Source organism: Cynocephalus volans, chromosome 1, assembly GCF_027409185.1.
Source record: "Cynocephalus volans isolate mCynVol1 chromosome 1, mCynVol1.pri, whole genome shotgun sequence".
NCBI classification, from domain to species: domain Eukaryota; kingdom Metazoa; phylum Chordata; class Mammalia; order Dermoptera; family Cynocephalidae; genus Cynocephalus; species Cynocephalus volans.
In genome coordinates, this window is record NC_084460.1 from 53012894 (window position 1) to 53037991 (window position 25098).

Genomic DNA, 25098 nt, shown 5'->3' on the forward strand with positions numbered 1-25098 from the left:
GAGGAACCTGTCTCTCACTGAAGCCACCCACCTGTGCAGAGGCTGTGAGGGGTTCCTAGGCACCCCAGAACCGCTAACCCAGGATCTTTGTTGACTTTGCTCCTGGGCCACTGCCCCACCCACCCCTCTGAACTCCTGGGAGAGGTAGGAGACGGGTGCCCATGAGTCAGGAGTGTAAAGTACACCCAGGGCCTCGGCAAGCAGGCTCTTGTGCAAGAGCAGGGTGTCATTAGGTGAGCACAGAGAAATATTTCTTTCCTTAGACCCTGAGATAAAAGATAACAGCCCTCATGCCCATCCCCTGTTGCTCTTGGGGTAGGGGCTGCTACTTTGGGCCACAGGTCCCAGGGCAGCGCACCGGCGGGGTCGGGCGCGTGTGACTGTGCTTGTGCACGCGTGCGCGGGTCCCTCGGGCCGCTGTCCCGGCCCTCACCCCACCCGGGCCCCGCCACCGCCGCCGCGCCCGCCCCTCGCCGTCCCGGGTGCGCCTCGCGCCGCCTCGCTCCCGGCCCGCTCCCCCCCGCGCCTAGGAGGCGACCCCCAGTGCGGCCGGGTTCAAAGGCCCCGCGCCGCAGCTCCAGCCCCTCCGGGGGGCGGGGAGGCGAGGGGGGTGGTGCGGGAGCCAGAAAAGCCCGAGCCCACAGCCGGCAGCCTGCGCAGGGATGGGTAGCGCCCTCTGAAAGTTTGGAACCGCAGCAGCCAGCTCCCGGACCGGAGCCGGGGACGCAGCCAGCGGGCGAGCGGCCGGCCTCGAACCCCCACAGCTGGAGCGCGAGGCCTTCTGTCCCCAGCTCCAGTGCCTTTTCGGTCTACAGGTGGCCGTCCTCCAGGCGCGGTGCTCCCGCGCCTGATCCGGGTTCATGGAGCCGGGGCTGTGGCTCCTTTTCGGGCTCACAGTGACCTCCGCCGCAGGTAAGCGCGCCTCTCCTGGCGCCAGCGCACACAAAAGGACTAAGGGGCGGGGGGACCCACGGGGCTGGAGGAGCAAACTCTTGCCTGGGCTCTCCATCCCCGGAGACGCTGGGGGGCGGGCTGAGGGGCAGAAGTGCAGAGCAGGGACTACCCCATGGGATCCGGGGGTTGCAGCCCACGCGCAGGCTGGAGACCTGTTGCGTAGGCCGATTTGGTTGATTTTTCATGAAGTTGGAAACTGTTCAGAGAGTTTGTGAACTATTCAGGGACTATGCGAAATGCTTGCAAAGTTTTCAAAAACCTTGAAAAATGCGTGCAAGTTTTCAACTGGAAATAGTAGCTTGCAGGCTTTGCAGAGGGTGAAAATGGCTTGCAAACTTCTCACCAAGTGTGCACATAACTTGCAAGCTTTTCAGAAACTGCGCATAGCTTTGCAAACTTTTCAGAACCTCTGGCATAGCTTGGAGACTTTAGAGAAAAAAGTGCAACTAGCTGGCGAACTCTGCAGAAAGTTTGATTGCTCTAGCCCTCCTCCCAGATGTTTTGGGGTGCGGGGTGTTGAGAGGTTGGCACAGGCGGCTCAGGAGCCCCTCAATCTGCCTCTTGCAGGGTTGGTGCCTCATCCCCAGCCTGGGGATGCTGGCAGGACCGACAGATCCCGGGGGCCGCCTGCAGCCCGATCTGAGGGGGACTGGAACAACAGCAAAGAGACCGTGGCCGGCCCTGGTGAGGGGACTGTGGTCCCGACAGCAGCGCAGGGTGTAAGCCCTAGAAGTCCTGGGCAGGAGCAGGGACGAGGTCAGTCTGGGGTGCCGGTGGCCAAGGGGGGCCCTGCACACCACCGCGCGAGGCGCTGCACGTGCTTCACCTACAAGGACAAGGAGTGTGTCTACTATTGCCACCTGGACATCATCTGGATCAATACTCCTGAGTGAGTCAGCCTTGGGTGTGGGGACATGGCTCCCGGGCTGGGCCCACATCTTCACATTCTGGGGAGGACACCGTCCCACCCCAGCCCTGCCCCGTCAGCCCTGAGCCTGTCCTGGCACTGCCTTTTGCTCTTGCTGGGGTCACCTGCCAGACCGGTCCCGTCTGTAGGTCAGGGGTGTGACCCACAATGCCTCTGAGGGCCTGGCCCAGGGAAACTCAATCCTGAGCCTGTGATCTGGGGGAAATGAACCGGCCGTGGGGCTTAGATACCTGAGAAGCCTCTCCGAGCCTCTTTTCTGAGATAGAGGAAACCCCGAAAGTTTATCTCTTGCCCCAGGGGCTAAGTGGGCTTGTCCCCCCTCCTGACCCCACCAGGCTCCAAGGAGTTTAAAATTCCTTGAAAGCAGCCTGCTCTCTGGGGAGTGTGAGGGTGGGCTTGGCAGAGCCTGACAGAACCTACCCAGTGGGGGGTGAAATTCCACCTGGCCGGGCTCCATTGTGCCCCAGGGCCTTCTGGGATGCTTGGGCTGGGGGACGTCCACAGGTATCCCACAGGTTGGCTCCGGATACCGCTGCCATAGCCACAGAGAGCCTTCCCTTCTTTCCTCCAGTTCTTAAGAACCCTCTTATTGTAGGACCTGGACTGCACCATCCTGAACTGGTCTTGGATCCTGCCCCGCCGTGAAGGCAGCCCTCGCCAAGGCCATGGGGGGAGTGTGGCTGTGCTGTGGGGAGGATTTGGTGACTTCTCCATTCAGTTACTCAGCATTTAGGGAGTTCCTTCTGCAGGGACATCGTCTTGCAAAGAAGATAGAGGTTTGTCCTTGCTCTGGTCAGAGCTCTAAACTCTGGGATGTGGACCAGATGCCTCTAAGTTCTGTTCCCTGGGTGTTCTTGGGATCTCTTGGGACTCCTGCTTGCAACCTGCTAGTGATTCTTAGCTGGGGACGCAGAGATGGTTGTGAATGTAAACCCTTGGCCTTTAGAGGCCACCTTGCGACTGTTTTTGGACCATCTTGATTCATGTCCCTCATGGTTTCCTTGATCCCTAAGCCCATTAACCTCTTCACCTGCTGGGTGGCAGCTTCGGTGAGGCTTTCTTACCCACCTGGCTTCACGGACACCTCAAGAAAGAAGTGCAGTGAAGCCTAAACCTGAGGGCTTGAATATCTTTCACACCAGGTGACAAGACCTCTAACCACACCCAAGACGGGTCTGGAAGGTCAACCCATTACTGTAGGATGTTGGGCGGTGGCTTTGCTGGCAAGCCACCTGGACACTTGTGCAGTAAGACCGTGGCTTGGTTAATGCTCTACTGTCCCCGTTTTGAAATTCTCCACTTGCATTTTATCCTGGGCCCCACAAGTTGTATAGCTCACCCTACAGGATTTGCTTGCCAGGGCTGGGTCTGATGTGGCTACTACACACACTGACAGCTCACAAGAGGGAGAAAGAGCAGCTGCTCCCCATTTTCTTCCCCTTCGTGGGGAAGATAAGCGTGATGTGTGTTGGGTTGTCATTGATTTCCTTCTATTCTTGGACAGTGATCAGGGTCACCTTTTCTTCTAGCCCTGGTCACCCTGACAATTGTTCTTTCTGATTCTTATCTTCCCGGCATTGTGATCTGACCAAATTAGCTTCACAGCATCGAGGACACCAGGCAGTCAACAGGGGGACTGAGCTCTTCTCTTGGCTAGAATCCCAAGCTGTGACTCTAGAAGGAGAAAGAAGAAAGGCAATCGAATGAGGGGCAGGGGGCCTGGGGTGGAGGAGAGAGGGGGAAGGAGGGAGAGGACTTGGAAGCCACCTCAGTTCTTTGCCTGTCCGCCGAGTTCTTTGACTGGCCAGGGGGGAAGCGATTACTTGAGATGTGTCTGAGAGGCTCAACAAACATGCCACGATCTGTTGGGAATCCTGTCTCGTAGTTTGAAGTTGTCTTGCATGGCCCGAAATGAAGCTACAGGTCTTTGACTATTTCCAGGACAACCAACTTGATAACTTCCCCCCAAAGTTTGATTTACCTCTTCCCTTCTTCTCCATCCTGATTCGTTCTAAACACTAGGAAAGAATGATTAAATCTGGTGTTTGAGCATCCCTTGAGCTAGTTAGGAAAGAAAAGTGACAATAGCCAGACTTGACTATTCTGATATTAGACAAGTAAAATAATTTTTAGAAGGAAGCTTTTCCTGATGGCCTTCCTTCCTTCCTTCCCTCTTTCTTTCCTTCTTTCTTTTTTCCTTCTTTCCTTTCTTCCTCCTTCCCTTCCTCCCTTCCTTCTTTCCTGAAACTCTGTTAATGTGTAGATAGGTCCATTTGCTATCTTTAAAATATCTCAGACAAAAGCTGGCTGGTTAGCTCAGTAAATTAGAGCATGGTGCTGGTAACAAGATCTGGGGTTCGATCCCTATTCTGGCCCGCCACCAAAAGGAAAAAGAAAATTAAAATATCTTGGACAAAACTGCAATTTGAGAAAATGGGCTCTAGTGACAGGAGACCTTGGCTTCAGGTGAAATGGAAGAATCTGAAAAATACTGAATCAAGCTAAAGAGACCATGATGTGGGTGCCAAGGTCTTTTCCTGCCATTCTGTCCCCCACCCCATCTGTCCCAGCCCCACTTGGCCAGTGTCTCCTCTCTCAGAGCTGTCACCCTTCTTCTTTAGCAGACCCTCCTGGTCTCACTCTCAAAACTTCTCCACCAAGATGTGACTTGCTCCCTGTCTATGTTGCTGGCTGCTCTGGGAGCCTTGTCCTCCTGCCGAAATCAAGACTCTTGAACTCTGGGCAGTTCTTACCTCTTGGTGTGTTTCCTCCTGCTGTCCACTGCGTTGCTTGGAGATAGAATGAGCAATTCTACTTCGTCTTTGAAGGACGTTTGCATGGACCTTCAAAGAAGGCCCATGCTATGAATGTGGTCATTTATGCTACGTTTAGAGATGTGAGAGTAATGCAGGAACAAGTTGGGAGTTACTATCGAGACCCATTCTGCATCTCCTTGTGGAAAGTTAACCGTCTAGTTTAGGCTCAAGAGATCAATTACTCTCTTAAGTATCTTTCGGATGGAAGATCTGAGATTCTTTGGTTGTCTCTTTCTTTGGTCCTCCTGCTTTCTTCCAAGTGCTTAGTCCTTCCAGACCTGAGCTTGGTGAGCCTCTTCTGTTGGCATCCAGCATATAGTAGGCACTTCGTAAATGCTGGTTGACTTTGGTTAAGTCCTGCCGCCTGGTTATTTCTCCTCAACTTCGCTGTTACTGTGGCCATAGTCTGCAGTGCTTTCTCCTAAACATGAGATTTCTTCTTCCAGAGTGTGTGGAGGCTCATCAGAGGGCCTGCATGTCCCTGAAGACAGGAGCAGGAATGTGTATTTCTGTGGGGGATATTACCCATGTGCTCTGTCATATCCTCCAAAAAGTCCACAGCCCCAAAGAGGAACCAAATTTGTCCCTTAGCAACCTCACTTCTTGCCCCTGTAGAGACAGCTGAGCTCACAGCTAATCGATGTGATTGCATGGTTTTTATAAGACTTTCCTTGGCTGTGCTAGGAACCCCAACCCTCCACAGCCCCCAAACAACCCACCACTGCCAACAAAAACAAAAACAAAAATCCCAAATCAGAGAAGAACACATCCCATCTTACTGTCATGGAAAATTTGTCAAGAATAAGATAATCAGGGGAGAGATGGTGAATAAGATGTCCATGTGCTTTTGGAATGTTCTTTACAAGTGCATTGAAAAACAGAAGTGTCCTACCAGTCAGCTGGGGATTGTGTCAGTCAGGGCTCTCAGAGAGACAGACCAATAAGGCATGCACGTGGATGTGTGTGGAGAGATTTTAAGGAACTGGATTTTGTGGGGGCTGGCAAGTCCTAAATCTGCAGGCCAGTAGGCTGGAAATTCCAGCAGAAGTTGGTGTCACAGCCATGAGTCTAAAGGCAGCCTGCAGACAGAAGTACTTCCTCTTCTGGGGACCTCAGCTTTTACTGTTAGGGCCTTCAGTTGATTGCATGAGGCCCACCCACGTTATGGAGGACAATCTGCTTTGCTCAAAGTCTACTGATTTAAATGTTAATCACATCCCAAAAGTACTTTCACAGCCACTAGACTGGTGATTGACCTTGCCAAGTTGACACATAAAATTAACCATCAAAGGGTATCAGATCTAACCCCGTCCTACAGCGGGCAGCTGCTCAGAGCCTAGCTGCAGAGTGAAAGCAAGTCAGGACACCCAGCAAAGAGTACCACTGTGCTCCTCCCCACCTTGTGAATGGGGGCACTGCCGTCTGTTAATCTGTCCAAGGACATATGAGAGAGACATTGTGATGCTGTGATGGTGACCGTGTTTTCCAAAAGTTTGAGCCACATGGGCTGACAAGTAGGAATGCATTGTGCAGACAACAGGGCAGAATATTTGAAACCACGACCGTGGTGGAAATTCTGAGACCTATAGCCCCCACTCTTGGGGAAGACTGCAAAACCCAAGAGCTCTGCCCTTGTGTCCTGGCTATGACTCTTGGTGTGGCCTCAGGGCAGGAGGTGCCATCATCTCTCTGTGTCCCCTCTGTAAGATGCAGACATCCGTCCAACTCTAGGATAGCAACCTGCAGGATCTCTGCTACTTCCAATGCTCTGATCATCTCATATCAAGACGACCAGCCTGGTTGCCTAGACTGCTCTGACGCATGCCATACCTACATAAGCCAGCAGGAATAACATTTGTTTTACATTCTTTTCATGCCCAAAGAAGAAAAGAGTATAAAAAAATCATGATAATAATTAACAAAATATTTAACTTGTATTTCAATGTATTCTATCATAAAAAGGCAATATCACCACAGACTCTGGCTTTGCCTTCTGTGTTCTTCAAGAAAGGCATTTTAGCACATTTCCAAAAAGGGACATTACAAATTTTAGAACATCCAAATGGAATGTTTGGATCCAGGACCCCAGCCTCCTGCATACGTGGGGCCAGCTGTACAGCCACCCTGTGATTGGGGGAACTCTGGCAAAAGTTATCCTGACCATGAACCAGGTCTGGCAGTGTGGTTATGGAAAAACGTCACGAATAATCTGATAATCATGGTGATGCAGATGTTGGCAAGGATGGCCAGCGTCCACTATAACCACACATCACGTCATGTGATCTAAATGACAACCCCATCAGTTTGGTAGTATTGTCCTCTCTAGTTTGTAGGGGTAAACTAAGCCCAAGGAGCCTACGTCACTTGCCTAAGGTTACAGAGCTTGTAGGTATGGCACTGCATCACAGGCCAGCAGTCTGGCTCTGGAACCTGCCGTCTCAGCTCCTCCTGTGTACATTTTCTCTGCGTGGGCTTCACCACTCTCATAGGTGACTCCTGCATGCATTCGTTCAACTCCTTTTCATTGAGTGCTTGGGCTGGGCCAGCACTGGGCTGGGCTCTGGGACCCAGTGATGGGTGAAAGACACTCCCTCCCTGACTGATTCAGGGTGGTTTTGTTCTTTTTAATAGTGCTGATTCATATCTAATTCTATGTAATAATATAGTTGCCCCTTTGCAAGATTATTTTTATAGAAATAAATTAACACATGAGCCAAAGCCCAAATCTTTGGTCTGTCACATGTCCTAAATTCTGTTCTAAATATGTGGTGTTGGCTTGCTGGGAAGATGTGACCCCCCTTTAGCCTTGTAGAGCCCTTGGTGGGCTCTCAGCAGATATGAAGGTCTTGTGGAGTGTGCATTCCTAGCAGACCAGAAGATTCGTGCTGATGTCAGAGATGCTGGGGTGGAGAGAGGTGTGTCTGAGGCAGAGGGACTCGCAGGCCACTTGCTCCATTCCTGCTGTGGAATTTTAATTGTCATGGTTGCTGCTGTGTGCTCCTACTATCTTCTGTCACTTGGTGTGGTCATGACGCCTGCGCGGAGACAGGAGATGGCTCTGCTCAAACTTATCCCTTTTTGCAAATCCAGCTTCAAACCCATAATCACCTTTTGGTTCAGAGACTCATGTGTTTAGAGAGAAATGGTCCAGGGTCCCCTCACCTGAATTCGCACCCAGGGGAGAAAAAGATCCTGTTTCGTGGTCAAGAGCTCAGACTTTGGGCTGGAATCCTGGGTCTGCCACGAGGAGATGTCACCCAAGTGAGCCTCAGTCTCCCTGTCTCTGCAGCGCAGGAGTTGACAGTGTTGCGAGGATGGCATGAGAACATACCTGGGGAGTGGTCACCACTAGTCAGCACTCAGTGCCTCGAAGACGATGACCATAGTGTTCACAATGCAGCCTCCTGCCCTGCGGAGACCCTCCCCAGGCCAGGGCCGGTCCTCCTGCCATATCTCATTAGGTGGCTGGAGGCTGCCAGTAAGCAGAAAGTTCTTTCTCAAGTGCTGCTCAAGTTGGCCTCCACAGACCATCCAATCCTGGTTTTACTTGGCCCCCTGGAGTACTATGGAGCAAGCATGCACCCTCTGCATAGCACAGTCCTCCAATGTTTGAGGATGCTGGGTGGACATTCTATTAGCACTGGGTGTGCATGAGGCTCAGAGACCCTGGAAAAAGGTGTGCCTGGCTGTCTCTGTTACTGATAAACAGCTTAATAAAGACACTTGTGGCCAAAGGTTATTGCAGCTGGGATGGGAGTTAGTCCCACCCTCTCTGCCCCTCCCTCCTGTTTGCTATGGCTCCCCTGTGCCTTGGTAAATGATTGGAATGTTTGAGGACAGGGCACTGGCCTGGTGCTCCCTCTGTAAAATGAGAGGTGGGGCAGTGACTGGGGGAATTTGAGGGTATGCATCCAGGATCATTTGAATGATCTGTTTGGCACCTCTCTGTTAGACACCCATGGTGCAGTCTTTGTACAGGGTCTGCTGCCTTCTGATGCTCACAGGGCGAGCCCTGCAGAGTGAATATAACTCCTCACAGTTTGCAGCTGAGGACCCCATGGGGCCCCAGGACTGTCATTTCCGATCTCACCCAGTATTGCCCAGGACCTGAAGTGGGTGTCACAGACTGGAAGTCACCAGGAATGACCCCGGGAAATACTATGGACAGCAGCTTATGAAATAATTCCCTGACATGGTTTTGAGAAGGATTCATAGAAGAAGATGGGTCAGCCAGACGGAAAGTGATCCTGAGCTTGGGGTTCTGATTAATCATGGTTTCATGCGATTTATGAGGTTTTTTCCCCCACATGTGACCTTCTCTGTCTCCCCGTTGGTGATGTAGCACACTTTGGATCCCAGTTTTGAGTCTGAGTTACATATTTCTTAGAACATTTGATGGAAAGAAACTTTTTAAAATTTGAGAGCCTCGAGGCTATACTTCAGAGTTTGTTGGAAAGGTCGACCCCCACAAGGTGATCTTTCTGTTGGGTTCCCACGGACTGAACGCCCCCTCTTCTGCCCCAGAGCCAGCAAGAGAGATGAGATGTCCAGGAGGAAAGACAGGCTTAGCTGCAATGCAGCTGGTCCCCACCTCATGAGAGTCACTTGTTGCTGGGAGGCAATTTGATTTGCAGCAAGAAAACTCGGCACCAAGAGGTTATGGTCCTCTGTGACCCTGAGGGAGATTTTGGATTTCTGCTAGATGAAAGGGACGGTGCAGCTAGGAACTTGGCCTTAAATCTGAAGGCAGATGAAAGGCTCTGACATGTCTGGTGCAGTTTATTCCTGCAAGAATTTAAAACAAAGGAAGCTGGGAGGCAAACAACGCCTGCCTTAAGGAGGCTGCACGGTCGTGGCTGGGAGCCAGCATCGATCCTAACCCCAGCTCTGCATCCTGTGCTGGGTCCACCGTTTCTCAGTACGTTGATGGGCAGCTGCAGAAGCGCCTGTTCATGCACCACTCAGCTTTCAAGCATCTAGGAAATGGATCAGCTCTGTTTCATATGAGAAAATGACCTGCTCTCCTTCCGTGTCATGTTTCAATTGAAAACAGAGAGTTCCTTAAAATGGGAAACACACAGAAGCACACACACAGGCACAGATACTTCTGCCCATACTCAGAAGGAAAATGAGTCCAGAACGGCTGAGTGCACTGGAGGTTGGCCACAGGAAGGATGAATTGCTTGCCCAGATATACTTTTGGGTTCCTCTAAATCCCAGCTGGCCTGCCGGGTCTTCTAAGAATAGACAAAGAGGACACAGTATCTGGTCACCTTTTTCATCTGCCCCAGCTCAGAGTCTTAGGAGAGCCAAGAGCTTGGGAGAATTGGGGGACTCTCAGAGGTCTGGAGACACAGGCTTTCTCTGCTTTTATGGTCTGCCCAGGGCAGACTTGGTGGGAGGCCTTCATAAACAGTAACTCTAGAACAAGGTGACCAGGGAACTCTGTGTTCTGGCCACTAATTTAAAAACCAGAAATAAATTCATTTCATATGAGCGTTTGAGAAAGACACAGAGACAGATGTGGCCCCTGGTGGACAGTTTTGCCCCCTGGCTTGGGGAGTATAAAGTAGCTTTGCCAAATGTCAGAAGCAAGTAAATGAAACAGCAGAGATGTATGTATCTTTTCTGGATTTTTATAAATCTGATTTCCATGGATTTCTTGCAGGGTTGGAATAGCGTGGGATCTGTGAGGAACTTTCTCAGGTGCAAACTCTCAGGAGGCACCAAAAACTTAGTAGGAAAAATAGGTAAAATGTAATGCAATACTTTTGGAAAATCAATATGAGTGCAAAAAATTTATAATCAACAAAATATCAACACTTTAATAAAGGCAGGATCTGACCCTGAGCTTGCCCAATTTACCCACCCTGGCTCCCCCTAATCCCAGCCTCAGCTGCTTGTTGGAGGATAAAGCATGAATCTCTAACAGGGACTGTTGAATTCTTAGTTGAAGTTAGTGATACAGCTGTTGGAGCAACCAAAATGATATTACATAAGGTTGCAAGCAATTGGATTAGGGGGAAATGAGAGTATCTTTATTATCTTTGCCATGGTGAACTAAGTCTTGTTCACTAAGGTCTTTTCTACCCTTAACATGGAACCTCCTGAAAATTAGCAAAGGTGTCGTCTCTTGCTTTCTGGAGATTATTTAAAGGACTGCGTGACAGTGTCAGCATTTTTTTATCCCTCTGCAAATACCCCCGTCCTTACAAAAATACTTGCTCCCTGTTTTACCCCTTCTGTTTCCACTTCTGGGAAGTATTTTGAGCCCCATCTGTCTGCAGCTTTGCATAAAGTTATAATGAGGCTGTGCCAGACGAACGTGGATTTCTCATGCCTACATTCGACCTGGAATTCATGAGGGTCACTGGGGCTTGGGGAGAGAAACTCTAACCTAACTCATTTGATGCGTTTGGGTTGTATCAGATGCAGGGGAAACCAGCTAATCTGTAGGATTCCATAGATGGCTTCATTCCCCACGTATTGGAGAAGTTTGTTTCTCTGTCTATTTTTTGAGACATAACTCTTAAAAATCCCATCCCACTCAACAAAAACAGAAGCATTTTTCTGTTGTTCTCCTTTCTTTGACCCTTGATGCTTCCTCCAAGTATCGTTAAGTGTGTGTGTGAGCCTGTGTTAGGGAAGGAATAGATCTGTGTTCCAGGGAGTTCCTGGCATGACAACTTCTGTGACTTTGGGATTATTTTTAAGCTCAGCCATATGGTAATAGGCTACAGAAGAGTGTAAACAATCTGGGCTAAAGCTTTCTAAATATAGTTGGTGAGATCCTGGGAACCTCTTAGCTTGGGTGGGGCAGGAGACCCCACATGGAGTGTGGTTTTATTGCTGCAGCAAAGGCCAAGGGCTTCCTCCAGTGACTGTGCTGTTTGGAGATGCCCAAGTGAGGGTGAAGGCATTTGAGAATCGCTAGGTGAAATTATGGACCTGGATGGACTTTCTGAGAGACTCAGCTAGGCTCCGAAGTAAGGTGCCCTCCAGGTACTCTTGGTGAGCAAGTCATCAGGTGAGACCAGAAACTTGGGTCTGCCAGCCTAGAGGAGCCTCTGTTTTCACCTCTCTGTGCAGCCTGGTTTATCCATCATGGTGCTGATGTGGCCTGCAGGAGTTATTACCAAGACATAGTTTTTCCACTTAAAGTAATCTAGAGGTCATACTCTTTCTAGGAAAAACCCTCAGTGATGGGCTGACTGAAGACAAAAAAAAAAAAAAAAGAAAAAAGAAAAAAATCCATTAGATCAGCTAAGAATTCTGTACATTTGAGAGATTGAGTATGGCCTAGAAGTGAGGCTAATTGAGGCCTCATTCCTTCTTTCCATCATTTGTTTAGCAGATATTTGTTATTGAGATACTGGGATATTATTGGGTGCCCACCCTGCACTAAAGGTGCACCACCTTAGCTGCCCTGGGTGCAGAGGTGAACAAGGCAGACACAATCAGGCACTCCAGCTGGCCCGGTCCTGCTGTTTCTGACTCCAGGAGTTGTGCCAAGGCCAGACTACCTCTTCCATGAGATGAGGAGCAAGCCGCACCTGCAGCGTGGAACAGGAAATGGCTCTCGTACTGGGTCCAGTCGGGATTGGTGCTCCATATTCTCTTTGAAAATTATATATGGTACTGTTAAAATTCCCAAACAGCCAAGTCCTGGATAATCCCAAAGGGGTTTTTTGGGAGGTGGAGTGTCTTAAAAAAAAAAAAAAGTTAACAATCCATCCCCAGCACATTGGTCACTGCTTTTGATATTTCCAGATACTCTAGAATTATGGGATCTTTTGAGATCTTTTGAGGCCTGTGGGAGATGGACTTTCCACATGGTAGAAATGAGCACTCTCCTTGGGCTCTTTCCACTTTCAGCTGTGAGGATTTTCTACAGCAGAAGTAAAACTACAAATTGCCAGTTCACTGTTCTATGTTTGTGAAACATGAGTTTGTATAATATTCTTTAAAGCGGAAAGCACGCGTGTCTGTTTTCTGCTTGTATGATGAGGTCACTGGGGACCTATGTTTCCTGGCCTATTTTCTTTCCTGGAGGTTGGAAGGGCAGTCCTGGGGGTTGTCTTGCACAAGGCCTGGACCACAGCAGACTTTCATAGTATTTGATGAGTGGGTAAGGAATAAGTTGAATAGAGGACAAAACTTGTGAGGCGGTCAACTGAGTGTCTGGTGGCTGAACACTGAGTATCTTGGGCCGGAGGGGATGCCAGCTCCCCGCTGCAGCAGGACAGGTGCTTGCAGTGGGCACATCTGGGCAGAGAGGACTTCGGGCAGCTCAGTTTTCTGGGTTTTGTCCTAATTCTGAACTAGCTCTTTTGTGTATCATTGCAGTGAAGAAAACCTATGCTTGTCCCCAGCAGGTAGAGGTACTACAGGTCTCACTATTACACCCAAGAGACCGTGGTTGTGTCCCATGAAAGGGAGGCCCGGGTCAGTTAGAGATCACTGGTTATAAGCAACAGAAACCCAGTCTAGCTACAAAGCACAAGAGGAGGGAAGGACACAGGATAGTCCACCAACTGGAAGGGAGAAGAAAAGCCCCAGGCTTGGAAAGGAGAGGTACTTGGACAAGACTGGGGCTTTAGGGTGACAATCAACAAGGCAGGACAGGTCCACCTGGCAAATAGCGGCTCCAGAGTGTTTTCTGCTCTTGAGTCGCTCCGTTCAGGAGTCTTGGGGTAAGGATCCGACTGGCTCAGCTTGCGTCACCCGACCAGTCCTCAGGCAGGGAAAGATGAGGCACAGGTGTCACGGTTTCACACAGTGGGAGAGGGATAATTCCCCAATGGAGAGAAACGAGACTGGATTCTAGGACACAAAGACAACCAACATTGGCCTCAGGCTGTAGAGAATTCCCTGCTTTGCAGTCCTTTCAGAGCAGATATACCTGCTCCTGAGCCGTGTTCCCCTTTGCCTCCATGTGTCATACCCGGCGGGCATCCACGAGCCACTTGTTGAAGTGAAGGGACACTTTCACAGGCCTTTCAGTATTCAGCCACTTCCCATGGTTATGTCCTCCTGTCTTCCTTATTAGAACAAAGTTCTACCTGGACCAGGTTACAAATAGTGAATGAAGGCCATTGACACTTCCTCCTCGCCTGAGAAGATACTTCCAAGCTTGGGAGAGCTGCTGAGTGGTGCCTCCTAAGGAAGGAATTTAATGAAGTCTGAAATCGAGCCGTGGTTAGAAAGCATGTTAGGGTCTAGCAGTTGTTCCTCCAAGGAATGTGGGAGGCAGGATCCGATGACCACTGGTGCCCGGCGACTGGGGCTGTCTCCTGACTGTCTGCCAGTGGGAAGCTGTTGATTCCCCTGTGCTGGGCCACAGGACATGAGCTGAGCTGTGCCTTCTGAACAGTCTGTCCCCTGGGCCCAAAGGCAACATTGCCTTTGCTTTCCAATTTCAAAAAGAGAAATGTGGACCAAAGGAGGCGGGTCATCACCTTGATGTGTATTCTGAGTGTGACATGAACACATTCTATTTGTTGGGGAGACACTCAGCCAGGACTTGGGCATTTTAAATTAAAACAGTAACTACATTCATAAAGAGAAAAATAGTATCAGGGACTGATTTTGTCAGTGTGTCATATGACCTGTCTGGCTTAGCTTAACGGGCAAGCCCCCAGACCAGGCGTTGTAAACTCAGATGCTTATGCGGGTCAGACATGTGACAGATGTGAGTGAAGGACAGGTGTGAATCTGTTGGGAGAGGCGAGGGCTGGGGTGAAGTGGGTGCTTATGCCCAGTCTCTGACATCGTTACTCAGACGATTGCTGCCGTGTTGGAACATGGGTTTGGTGTTAGCGCAACTTCTAGTTATTCAAGAGAAGCTGGAAATTGGGATCCTTATGTAAAATGTTCAGACTTAACAAAAAACTACTGATTGGACAAAGCTGACGAAATGGCAATTTGCTAACCTCTGTATTAGATGAAAACTGAGTGTGTGCGGGGCCCTTATCTGTCTTGCTCACGGTGTTCACCCGGAGTCCAATCCAGTACCTGCACATTGAGATGCATTAAGCAAATATTTATTGAACACTATATGGGGGATGGGGAGGATGAAAACTGGGTTTCTGAGAGGGAATGACAGTTTGATAAACTTTCTTGAGAATTTGGAATTTGGTTAGTGAAGCTCCTTTTTCTGTTTCCCAACTGTTCTTAGTGAATATTTGTATTTCTTCTTCAAACTTCAGGTATAGAAACCTGTTTCCTGATCAGAAAGATGGAGATTGTTAATTTACTTATGAAAAGGCAATACAGAACTTAAAAACAGAATCTTAAAAAAAAAGTCAGCTTTCCTTATTTAAAAGCGGTGAGATGCTACAGATGAAGAATGAATATGAGAGGTCTGGGAATTTAATACTTAATAGCATTTATATTTGACATTTGGGAAAGTGTGACAAATAAAGAACACTATGATAAATAAGACTCTGACATCACCATCACCGATCGGATAATGAATGTTCTGAGTACATAAATTGAGGGGCAACACTAGATGTTGCATTTGTAGGTATGTTGAAGAGCATTTTGTTTTTTCTAAGAGTGTTGGGATTGATGTCAAGTGCATCTCTTTTGTGCGGAGCTCTATGTTACAAGTGAAACATTAACATGTGAGAGCTGTCTACTTCTGCAAAGAATTGCATTCTCTAAGCCCTCTCACACGGTTGTAGGCTAAAACAGCTGGGCAGAGTGTGCTGGTCAAAGGTTCTCAACTTGACTCGTTTTCTCGGCTCCACCTTTAGGTGTTTTCTGTTCACCATTCAGGAAATAGTCAGTGACCACAGGCAGCAGCCCAACTGAAATACAAGTGCCTACTAGACAGGCAGTGTTGAATGATGGTGGCATGGCACAGGATAGGATTGATATGCCACGGGGCTCTTTGGTTCCGTGCTACCCCTCTCTGTGTGACCAAATAAGTAGCAACAATAGCTACCATTTGTTTACTGCTAACTCTTTGCTAAGTCTTTTCCACTCAGTATCTCATTTGATTTGTCCAACAATCCTTTGGTCAGTCAGGAAACCGTGGAGAGGGTGGAGTGATCATTATGTACACGCTTTTCAATATAATAATGGAATTGCCAGGTTATCTTTCTCTGCACTCTGTGTGCCTGGCACATACCTGCATACATCAGCTTGCCCCTTTTCCTTTACCTGTTCTCATGCTCTGGTAGCATGTAAACTCCTGAAGGCACAGACACACATACGTGTCCCCATCACGCTTAATACTAGGTATGAAGTGGATGCTTAACAAATGCTGGAGATTCTGTGCAATGATTTTTGTGGTTACTGAACTCTTTAGGTTGGAAAGAATCCAGTCTTGCTAGACTAGAATTATGTCACAATTAACTACCAGTTACTCAATCAATAGTCTTTATTTTCCCAGCCTTGTGCTAGGGTCCGTGGCAGGTTCAAAAGAAGTAAAAGACCTGTCTTCTACTCTTGAGGAGCTGGCAATCCACTCTTAGACCTGGGTAAGAAACATCCCTGCCCATGGCCCTGGGGGTTAGAGGGCCACCTCTGAGCCTTTCCGGTCATGCAAGGAGTCTGTGGAATTGAAAGCCATATACACCTTCTTCTAGACTGTGTTCCAGGTATTCAGGGTCCTGGAATCCCTTACTCAGATGTCCCCAAGCACTCTTCCAGGGTCTGTGCTGGTATCTTCTAGGGTCTGGCACTCAGGGACAGAACAGGCCTCCAGGTACATATTCCTAAGCCTGCAGGGAGGCCAAGGGGCAGCTTCTTGCAGGATGAGGGGTAGACAGAGCTCAGGGGTGCAGACTGGGGCATCTCCATGGGAGCAAATTAGGCCCTCTTGGTGTGGGATGGAGCAGGTGGAAGAGAAGGACTGAATCTACTTGGGCTGCCAGGTTTTAATGTGGGAATCCAGGGAGCCCCAGAGTTCTAGTTTGAAGACTTCCATGGTGTTTCAAAGCCACATTTGTCCGGGTAAGGGGATAGGACTCTTATTTAGGAGCTTCTCAGATTGATTTAAATTTTTATACCTATGAGGGGTGGGCCTGCATTTAGAACTCCTGCTTCAGACTCTGCAAATGTAAGGGGAAGACCCTGCTGGGATCTGGGTCATCTCTTGAATATCTTCTGGGTCATCAGGTTCTGACATCCCCCCTCCCCAGGTCAGCCAACAGAGTGCACAGTGCACACATTGAAGGCCTAGGGTTCGGTGAAGTGGTTTTGATGCCTCAAGGCTGTGGGGATGGGGAGGGGGCTGTGCTTCTCTGTAAACATTCTTTGAAATTGCCAGGGCTCCTTTGCATACTAGCACTTTGTGCTTGGCTGCCCGGGAATTGCTAAGCATGTCTCTATTAACAAACCCCCTTGCCTTGTTTCCTTACTTAAAACACTTTAGAGTGTTTTGCTCAGGTTGAGTGGCTCTACACGTGTGTAATCAGCTGACAGCAATTTCAAAATTGCAGGTCTCACTGTTGATGGAAAAAATGGGAGCGTTGTTACTCCTTGTGTGTAATTTGCACCAAGAATTGGGGGACTGGACTTAATGTCAACACTTAGAGATTTAATGTGGCCCTATTACTGGAAAAACATACCTTGGGCCAAATCCCACCTCACAACAGTGTCTGCATTGTCTTGCCCCCTCCGCCCCATTTCCCATTCCTGAGAAGAACTGGGGTTTTAGAAAAAGTGCTGCTCAGAGCAGGACTGGACCCTGCTTGCATTCTCTGTTGCATGACCGTGGGCCACTCAGAGCTGCCTGCCTTGGTCAAGAGTGAGCCCACCGTGGCGCTGGGTCCCTGAGAGTGGGGAGAGGGACGCAAGAGCAGAACTGGGCTGAGGGGCTGGTTGGCCCTAGTCTCTGGCTGGCAGGAGGGAGGTTCACTCCCAGTGTCAGGTCACTGTGGTCCCCAGTGTGGCCCCACAACCCCCAAAAGGCTCCATGATGTATGTTTCAAATGAAAAGAAATTCAATTAGACTGTATTATGTGTCACAGAGAGGATGTCAGGCTCCCTTTGAGATGGACGATTGGTGATACTCCCCAGGGTTCATAGAAACCAAGGTAGTTAATCTTTGGGGACTGGGCAGGAAAACCAAAACTTATTGGAAAAGTACTTTTGACCACATTAGTTTCCTCTAGTTATTAGTAATCTGCTCCTCAAGTCATGTGCAATAGTGCAAAAGAATTAAATATGTGCTTTTAACTTGTGCTGTGAGGCGCTCCCACAGAGGTATCGAAGACTAATGTTGATTTTATAGCTCTTTTAATAGTTGACAGCTCTTTTTGGTGTTACGGCTATTTTTGATGTTACAGCGCTTTATTGCTTGCAAGCAAGGAGAGCACTGGGAGTAAAGACTCCTAGATCAGTGTCTCCCAGAACAAAGGAAAAGACCCCATTATATAGCCTAAACTCCCGCCCTTTTCCCTTCCAGATTCCCATTCAGGGCGTCTTGTGTGAATGAGGGATGCTGTCCTGCTAATTTGGATTGGCTGATTGTGGGACACAGTCCCTTGGTCACTTTAGGAGCCTAATTTGCCTCTGGTCCCTGGGGGGTGTGAGACTGCTGTTATCTCATACAGGGCGGGCCCAGGAGGCAAGCAGGGTAAAAGGCAGGGGCCAGAGTCTACAGTGGAGCATAGAGTCTAAAACAGTTTCTCAAGTGGAAAAGGGAAAGCTTAACAAGTAGAAAATGCTGGGGCTGAGCCCGTGGCGCACTCGGTAGCGCGCTGCGCTAGTAGCGCGGCGACGCTCCCGCCGCCGCGGGTTCGGATCCTATATAAGAATGACCGGTGCACTCCCTGGCTGAGCGCCGGTCACGGGAAAAAAAAACAAGTAGAGAATGCTTAGGGTTCCCTGCAACAACTTGCTCCCACTGAACTGCCTGCTGTCTTCTCCCTTCTCTGGAGAGCGATGGTTTGGATATGCACAAGCATTGGAACAAGATCGGAAAATTTATTGCCCCAAACACCACCATCACTCTCCTTCCTGCGCCAACCATAAACGAAATTGGTGAATGGTTTCAGACTTTCTTCCCTTTGTAATAAGACTTTTTCCAAGGCCAGCTCCATCCTCGCTGTATTGGAGGGTGGCTGCGACACCTCTCCGAGGGCACAGGGTGTTCCTTCTGATGTTTGTCTCTTCCAGGATGCGTCTCTCATGACCGTAATCACATTTTTCATGTTCCTCTTAGTGCTAACTGCAGGCCTGTTGAGCCCAGTCAATGGCAGAGTTGTCCAGGATGGCCTCAGCTGCTGGGTTAGGTAGGCGGTCTTATAAGAAAACAGACTGGGATCAGCATGTGAGTCAACCCAATGTCCTTGTCAGGGGCTTTGGGCACAGGAAGAAAAACCCAAAGTTGCTCCAGTTGTTCTAATGATTTCCCAGCTTCCAAATGGAGCTAGGTGGAGGCCCATAAGGAGCTTACAAGCTGGGGAACAGAAGAACAGAACCTGCCTCTGGAGGATCCTAGGCCTGCCTTGGCTTGGTCTGGAAAAACTGAAATCCCACATGTGCACGCAGGTGGAGGTCTGAGCCTCGGGGCCTGCGGGACTCCTTCAGTGATGCTGAAGACCCTCAGGGGAGGTGACCATCTCCCCCAGGTCCTCCCTGTCTTTCCATCCCCTCAGTCCCACCTCTCTTCCTGGGGGTCGTGGGAAACGGGGTGCATAGCTCACTCCAGATCTTCCCAAGACTCTGAGCTGTGGGGGGAGGGTATGAACACCAGCTCTCATGTCCCCTCGCCGCCTCCTGTCCAGCTGTGCAAGGAGGCCTGTGCATGCCCACCTAATGTCACTCTGTGCTTTGCAGACAGACTGTGCCCTATGGACTGTCCAACTACAGAGGACACTTCCGGGACAAGAGGTCCTTGCAACTGATTCCAGGGAGCTGGAAGCCCTCGAAGGAGAAACACTTGCGCTGCGCATGTGTGGGGAGAGACGACAAGGCCTGCGTGCGCTTCTGCTCCCAGACCCCAGAAGTCAGCAGGTATGACCCTCCCTCTAGTTCCACTCATTTTGAGATACTAATCTCCCCCAGACCAGGCCAGGGGCTTCTGGAAGGAGGGTGCAGTGTGGCTCAGCCATGTCCTGACCACTGTGGCCCTGAGGAGTGGAGAGAGGAGGGGGCTGAGCCCAGAGAGATGTGGGTCCTTAGCTCCAGGAGGCCGGGTGGTGCAGCGTTCCTGACCCTTGCTGCCTTTCAGAACAGAGGCTACACCATGGCCACCACCATGTCTGGTCTCTGGCCTGCACAGCACTTTGCAAAAATCTGAATAAGTTGCCAACATTTAGGGATTGAAGAATTAACCCCTACCAAATGCATATTTTTAGCTTCTTCAGAAACAGCCTGTGGGACCATCTGGTCTCACTGTTCCACGTCGCTCCTGGCCACTCTAGGATGGAACTGAGTGAGGCCACTCATGTTTGAGTGGGATATGTGGTATCCATTCTCCCGTTTTATTCATTTATCTTACTTTGTGGCGTCTGGAGGTCCCCGAGTTTGAGACCCTATGATCTGCCCCAGAGAAGCTTGTAAACACGTGTCTCACAAAATGAATGAGCAGACCACGAGTGGCCCAGGTGGCAGTTTAAGCAGGTACTCACTCAAGTATCCTGTTGATGCTCCTTGCTTCTCTTTTTCTGAACTTGGGCCAAGATTCATCAACCCAGCCAGGCAGAGCTTCCCTTTAAAAACCCTTCCCAGAGCTAGTGTTGGTGGGAGTCTGACAGTCCCTGGCTGCCCTGATGCACGCAGAAGAAACCGAAACAGAAGTGACCCCTCCACAGGGCAGGCATCACAGTGCTTGGGGGCCCAGGGCTTGCTGTCTGCAAAACTCAGTGATAACTGCGCTTTCTTTCCTCCTTCTGGGGTTTTTAACATCCGATGAATAACTGAGTGGTGAGTAGATGCTGTACTTTGGTAGAAATCCACCCACCTGAACACTCAGCCTTCAGAAACTGTGCCTGAGACACGTTCCTTGGGGAATGCACTAACATGCTCGTTGGTAGGGAAGAGAGAGTCATAATTTGCCACCGAAAAACCAGCCACATGGAAATGCAGATTGATTTATTAAAATTGGCTCTCTCCCCACAGTCATTCAAGGACAGCAGGAAAACCAGACAGCGGAGAGGAGGGGAAGGCCAGGGGTTCCGACAGAGGCCGGCGTCGCAGGAGGTGAAGACGTGGGTGCCCCAGTCCCTCAGGAGAGGGAGGGCATTTGGGGGAGCGACATCTGGTCACAGAGAACGGCCAGTGGGGACTCCAGAGCTCCTGGGGTGCTATGTCCACAGGCAGCAGTACCTTTTGGTCACTTGTCCCTGGGGGCAGAGTAGGCAGAAGCTGGGGACAGCCACTGTCATCTCGCTGGCCCTGACCAGTTGCTCCACGTCTGAAGAGCCAACTCTTGAGTCTCTCCCAGATCCAGGGCAGGGATGTCCAGTCCGGGTTTCACGGGGCCTGGACAAAGCCAGCCAACGACCACTTCTCAGAATTCCCACAGGCTGATATGTCCAGGCCCACATTTTGCTTCTGCTTCCATAGCAACATATGGTCTCTACCCAAAAAAGATCATTTCTTCTTTTTGTCCGCTGATTCTGGACATAGGTGAATTACAACAGCTTGGTAGCAGGGTCCCCCAGCCTTCCCAGTTCGCTTTATTATTATTTTTTAACCACTTGTCTTTTTTGTATGAGAGATCCTGAGCGTTTCCTGTGGCCAGACTGGGTTTATTTGTCATTCTATCAGTCAGAAACCGTTATTAGTGACTCTCTGGCACATCTGCAATGGGATAGTAATTTATGTTCATAATAAGAGTGTGGAGGTGGCTTGGGTTCCTGCAGGGACTGATCAAGGGAAGATTAAGCCACGCTCAGTGTACAGGAGGTTTTCTAGCTTGATGGCAGATCGCTTTCAGTAGTCCGGAGAGGGATCTGTCAGCATCTGTAATAAAAATGGAGGGGGCGGAGGAGGGCCAAGGCGGCAGAGAGGGATCTCAGGAGAGTGTGAGTCAGACCCCAGCTGGTCCCACTTGGCCCCTTCGTTATTTTTCCCTCTTTCTGTCTTTCTCACCTCAAACCAAAGCTCCTCTCAGCGAGGCGGGGATGTGATTAAAACCATCTATCTAGTGCATCATTTATTCATTCACTTATGCATTTATTCAGCAAAGATTTGTTGAGTACCTGCTATGAGCTGGGCATTGTTCTAGATGTTGGGGGCACAGCAGGGAACAGGGCAAAGGATCTCTTTTATGAAGCTTCAACAGTCGGGGAAGCAGACAGCGAACAGGTTTATAAAATACCAGGCGAGACATGCGAAGGGGAACGGAAAAGGGAGAGCAAGTGTTAGGGTGGTTGCAGTTTGAGATTGGGTGAACAGGGGCTGTCTCACTTACTGGGTGACACTGGCACAAAGACCAGGTGGAAGTCGGGATGAGTGAGGGAAGGGGATTCAGGCAAGGGGCAGTAAGTGCAAAAGTCCTGCGGTATGTTCAAGGAACAGCCATCAGTGGAGCCCTGCCCAGAAAAAGCATGCAGATGCTTTAGTTATTATTATCCTGCTGCATGTTCAAAAGATGAGATTGCTGGGCCAGCATCCCACTGGGACCTGGAATGGTAGTTCCTCCTGGTCTTTATGATCCACGGAAAGCTCCTGTTAAGAAGCTTTACTTGGGAAGAAAAAGTCTTTTGTGAAGCCATGGTCCTTGCTTTCTTGTGAGATTCGAGTTAGTAATTACCAGATTCACATTCTCAGAGTGGAAGCCGCCACTGTCTCTAGCATGTGATAATCAAAGATGGGACCAAGCTGCAGGAGGGCTCCGGGGGCCGTGCCTGAGGGTGTAATTCTTTTCACACCTTCTCGGTTGGGTGGCAGCCTCTGACATTGCCAAGAAGCACTGGCAAGGGGGTACATACAGTTCAAGTCAGGGAACAGGCCAGAGATGCAGCGGGAAGAAGTCACCCTTTTCCACTTTCTAGAGTTATTCTTCATAACATACCTCTTTTTTTTCTTTTGTCCCCTTTCCCCAAGACAGGTTGAAGTCAAGGACAGACAAAGCAAGTAGGCTTTAGACCTGCAGCACCAGTGCTTCTGCCCAGCGGTGGACCTCACCCTCACCTACCTGCCTGCTTTGCTGTCTCTTTCAGGAAGGAGCCCCTTAGGAGCATGGGCCACAGCATCCTCTTCTCGGGAGGCTTTGGTCATTGCTCTACACAGTTCAAATTTCCACTTCTTTAAGGACAAGGAGAGAGTTTGCCTGGGGCAGAAAACCCACACAAAGCACTCCCTTAACAATATACGCCTACTCCAAGAATGCCCAAATCCAAATGACCCTAGTTTCCCTAACGGGTAAAATGATCCCAGATGTGCCCTGGGGCCTGACACCCACAGCTCTGGTTTCATGCAGGAAATTGTTTTTGGAGAGACATGGCAAATTGGAAAGCCACTTGCTAGCTTTCGACATGACTCCTCTTGAAGAGTAAGTGGACTCCAAGCTCACTCTTTGCAAATGTAAACACATGTCCGTCTCCTGCTAGACGTGAAATGCCCGGGAGCACAGGGGAGTGCCGACTCTCACATTCTGACCTAGACCAGGCTGCCGAGCACAGGGGAGCCAGGGCCGAAGCCTACAGAGTTTAGACCGAGAAATTTTCAGCTGTGCTTGGTACCTACCAAAAGAATGAATCTTAAAAAAAAAAAAAAAAAAAAGACAATGGTGAAGAAAGAAACCTTGATGCTTGTGATAAGAAAAGGAGAAAGCTAATATCTACTGGTCTTGCACTCTAGGCTTGTAAGGTAGAGTGCATTCTTGTTCAATCGACTGACCTTTTGTGTCCTCTGCAGACACTGGCCGAGGCACAATAGAGTTCCCAGGCCTTGTTTGCAGGAAGGCGACTGTAAAGACAGCCCCAGCTCAAGGCTATTAGGTTGAATATTTGTTTTCGTGAATAAATGTGGATCTTTGGGGAATAGCTTCAAAATAAGCCACAAACACAACTCTTTGTAAATTATGTAAATTCCTATTTATCTATGTAATTGGCAACAACTGGGAATTGTCAGTAGCCTGATAGTTCAAAATCTCTTTCAGCTGCACTCTTACTGCCGTGCTGGGTTTACTGAAAGTGTGTGGAAAGCTGAGTAGGCCGCGGACGGTCCTCTCTGCGGGGACAGGCTGCCTACCTCCCCACCTGGCTGCAGAGAGATGAGATGGGCATTTGTGTGTCCAGGCACCAGATGGAGAAATTTAAGATGGTGTGTGACAGAGCATTGGTCTTGACCACATGTTAAATTCTCTATGATATTTTATAAGTTATTACAGGTATACAAGTGAACATCTATCATGAGGAAATGAAAACGACTGATTTGCTGGCAGGATTTTGTACAGTTAGAGAAGTGATTATTTATTGTGAAACTGTTCTCTCCTTCAACTCCTTTATGTGGATCTGTTAAAAGTAAAGTCACTGTGTGTGTGTATATATATATATAGGTTTTAAACTGTTGTGGATCCAAACTCCTATTCCTTAGAGCTTGAATTACATTTTTAAAATGCATGTATGCACTGTTGGGCACTGCGGAAAGATGATTTCTCGGCGAGAAATTCATTCATTGTTCAAACACTCAGAAAATGCTAACTGTCAAATGCATAATAAAAAAAAAAATCTAAAAGTTTGCTCTGATTTGTGGGTTTTTTCCTCACTGTTGTGATATGCATGGGTACATATCAACTTTTCATGGAACTCTGGAGAGGATGGGAAGGCATGACGGTTGGGGAAGTAGAATCTACCTAAAGTCAATTATGGAGCAAGATGAGGGCCTGCTTCAATATTAAGGAAGGAGCGGGGTTTGGGGGCCATCCGAAGAAGATAAAACATCCAAGGCAGTGGGGAAGAGATGTCTAGGGAGAGAGCTGGCTCCTTCGCCTGGCACCACCGCACCTTCAGAGCAATGCAGAGCTTTCTCTTGGGGCCCTGGCGGAGACAGCAGTGCCAGTGCCACAGCAGGAGTCCAGGGAGAGAACACGTGACTTGCTGCTCAGAGTTCTGAAGAATTAGTAGCCAGCAGTGACCACAATTGCAACATGTTTACGCTTTTAAGACTTATGAGACATCTATAGGGGCTGGGGACCTTAGGAAGGAGTAGGGTTCTCTTTATTTTCTCTCTCTTCCCTTCCTCCTTTCTCCCCTCCCCCTTTCATATTAAGAATTGGAGACCATGAGAGACAGCAGGGAATTGACCAAAGACAGAGACCCAGCTAAAGAGCAGAGAGAGATCCAGTATTCTGAAAAGGTGTGATCACTGTCTAATCTGAGAACACCCAAGAGCCTCTTGTTTTAAATAAACCCATTTTAGAGACTTTTGACTTCTATGAACAGAGAGTTGGGCACTGATTTTTTCCCCAGGATGTGCGGTAGGTAGCACGTA

At 49.2% G+C, this 25098-nt stretch overlaps 1 protein-coding gene across 6 annotated transcripts; it reads left to right on the top strand.

Moving 5' to 3' along the window:
- The first annotated feature begins 860 nt into the window (after window positions 1-860).
- Window positions 861-22827, top strand: EDN3 (endothelin 3). 6 transcript variants are annotated; one of them, XM_063075882.1, is made up of 5 exons: window positions 861-912; window positions 1522-1843; window positions 19492-19668; window positions 20776-20856; window positions 22712-22827. In XM_063075882.1, the coding sequence occupies exons 1-5, from the start codon at window positions 861-863 to the stop codon at window positions 22746-22748; spliced, it is 669 nt and encodes a 222-aa protein (XP_062931952.1). In that variant the 3' UTR covers window positions 22749-22827. The 6 variants fall into 6 exon arrangements, with proteins under 6 accessions (XP_062931952.1, XP_062931968.1, XP_062931960.1 ...); XM_063075898.1 differs by having other exon boundaries at window positions 19492-19667; window positions 20761-20821; XM_063075890.1 differs by having other exon boundaries at window positions 22708-22741.
- The last annotated feature ends 2271 nt before the right edge of the window (window positions 22828-25098 follow it).

Excerpts from the sequence above, each read along its gene's own strand:
- EDN3 (XM_063075882.1), top strand. The coding sequence starts at position 861 with ATGGAGCCGGGGCTGTGGCTCCTTTTCGGGCTCACAGTGACCTCCGCC. Across the intron at positions 913-1,521 it reads CACAGTGACCTCCGCCGCAG|GGTTGGTGCCTCATCCCCAG; the intron begins GTAAGCGCGCCT and ends TGCCTCTTGCAG. Across the intron at positions 1,844-19,491 it reads ATCTGGATCAATACTCCTGA|ACAGACTGTGCCCTATGGAC; the intron begins GTGAGTCAGCCT and ends TGTGCTTTGCAG.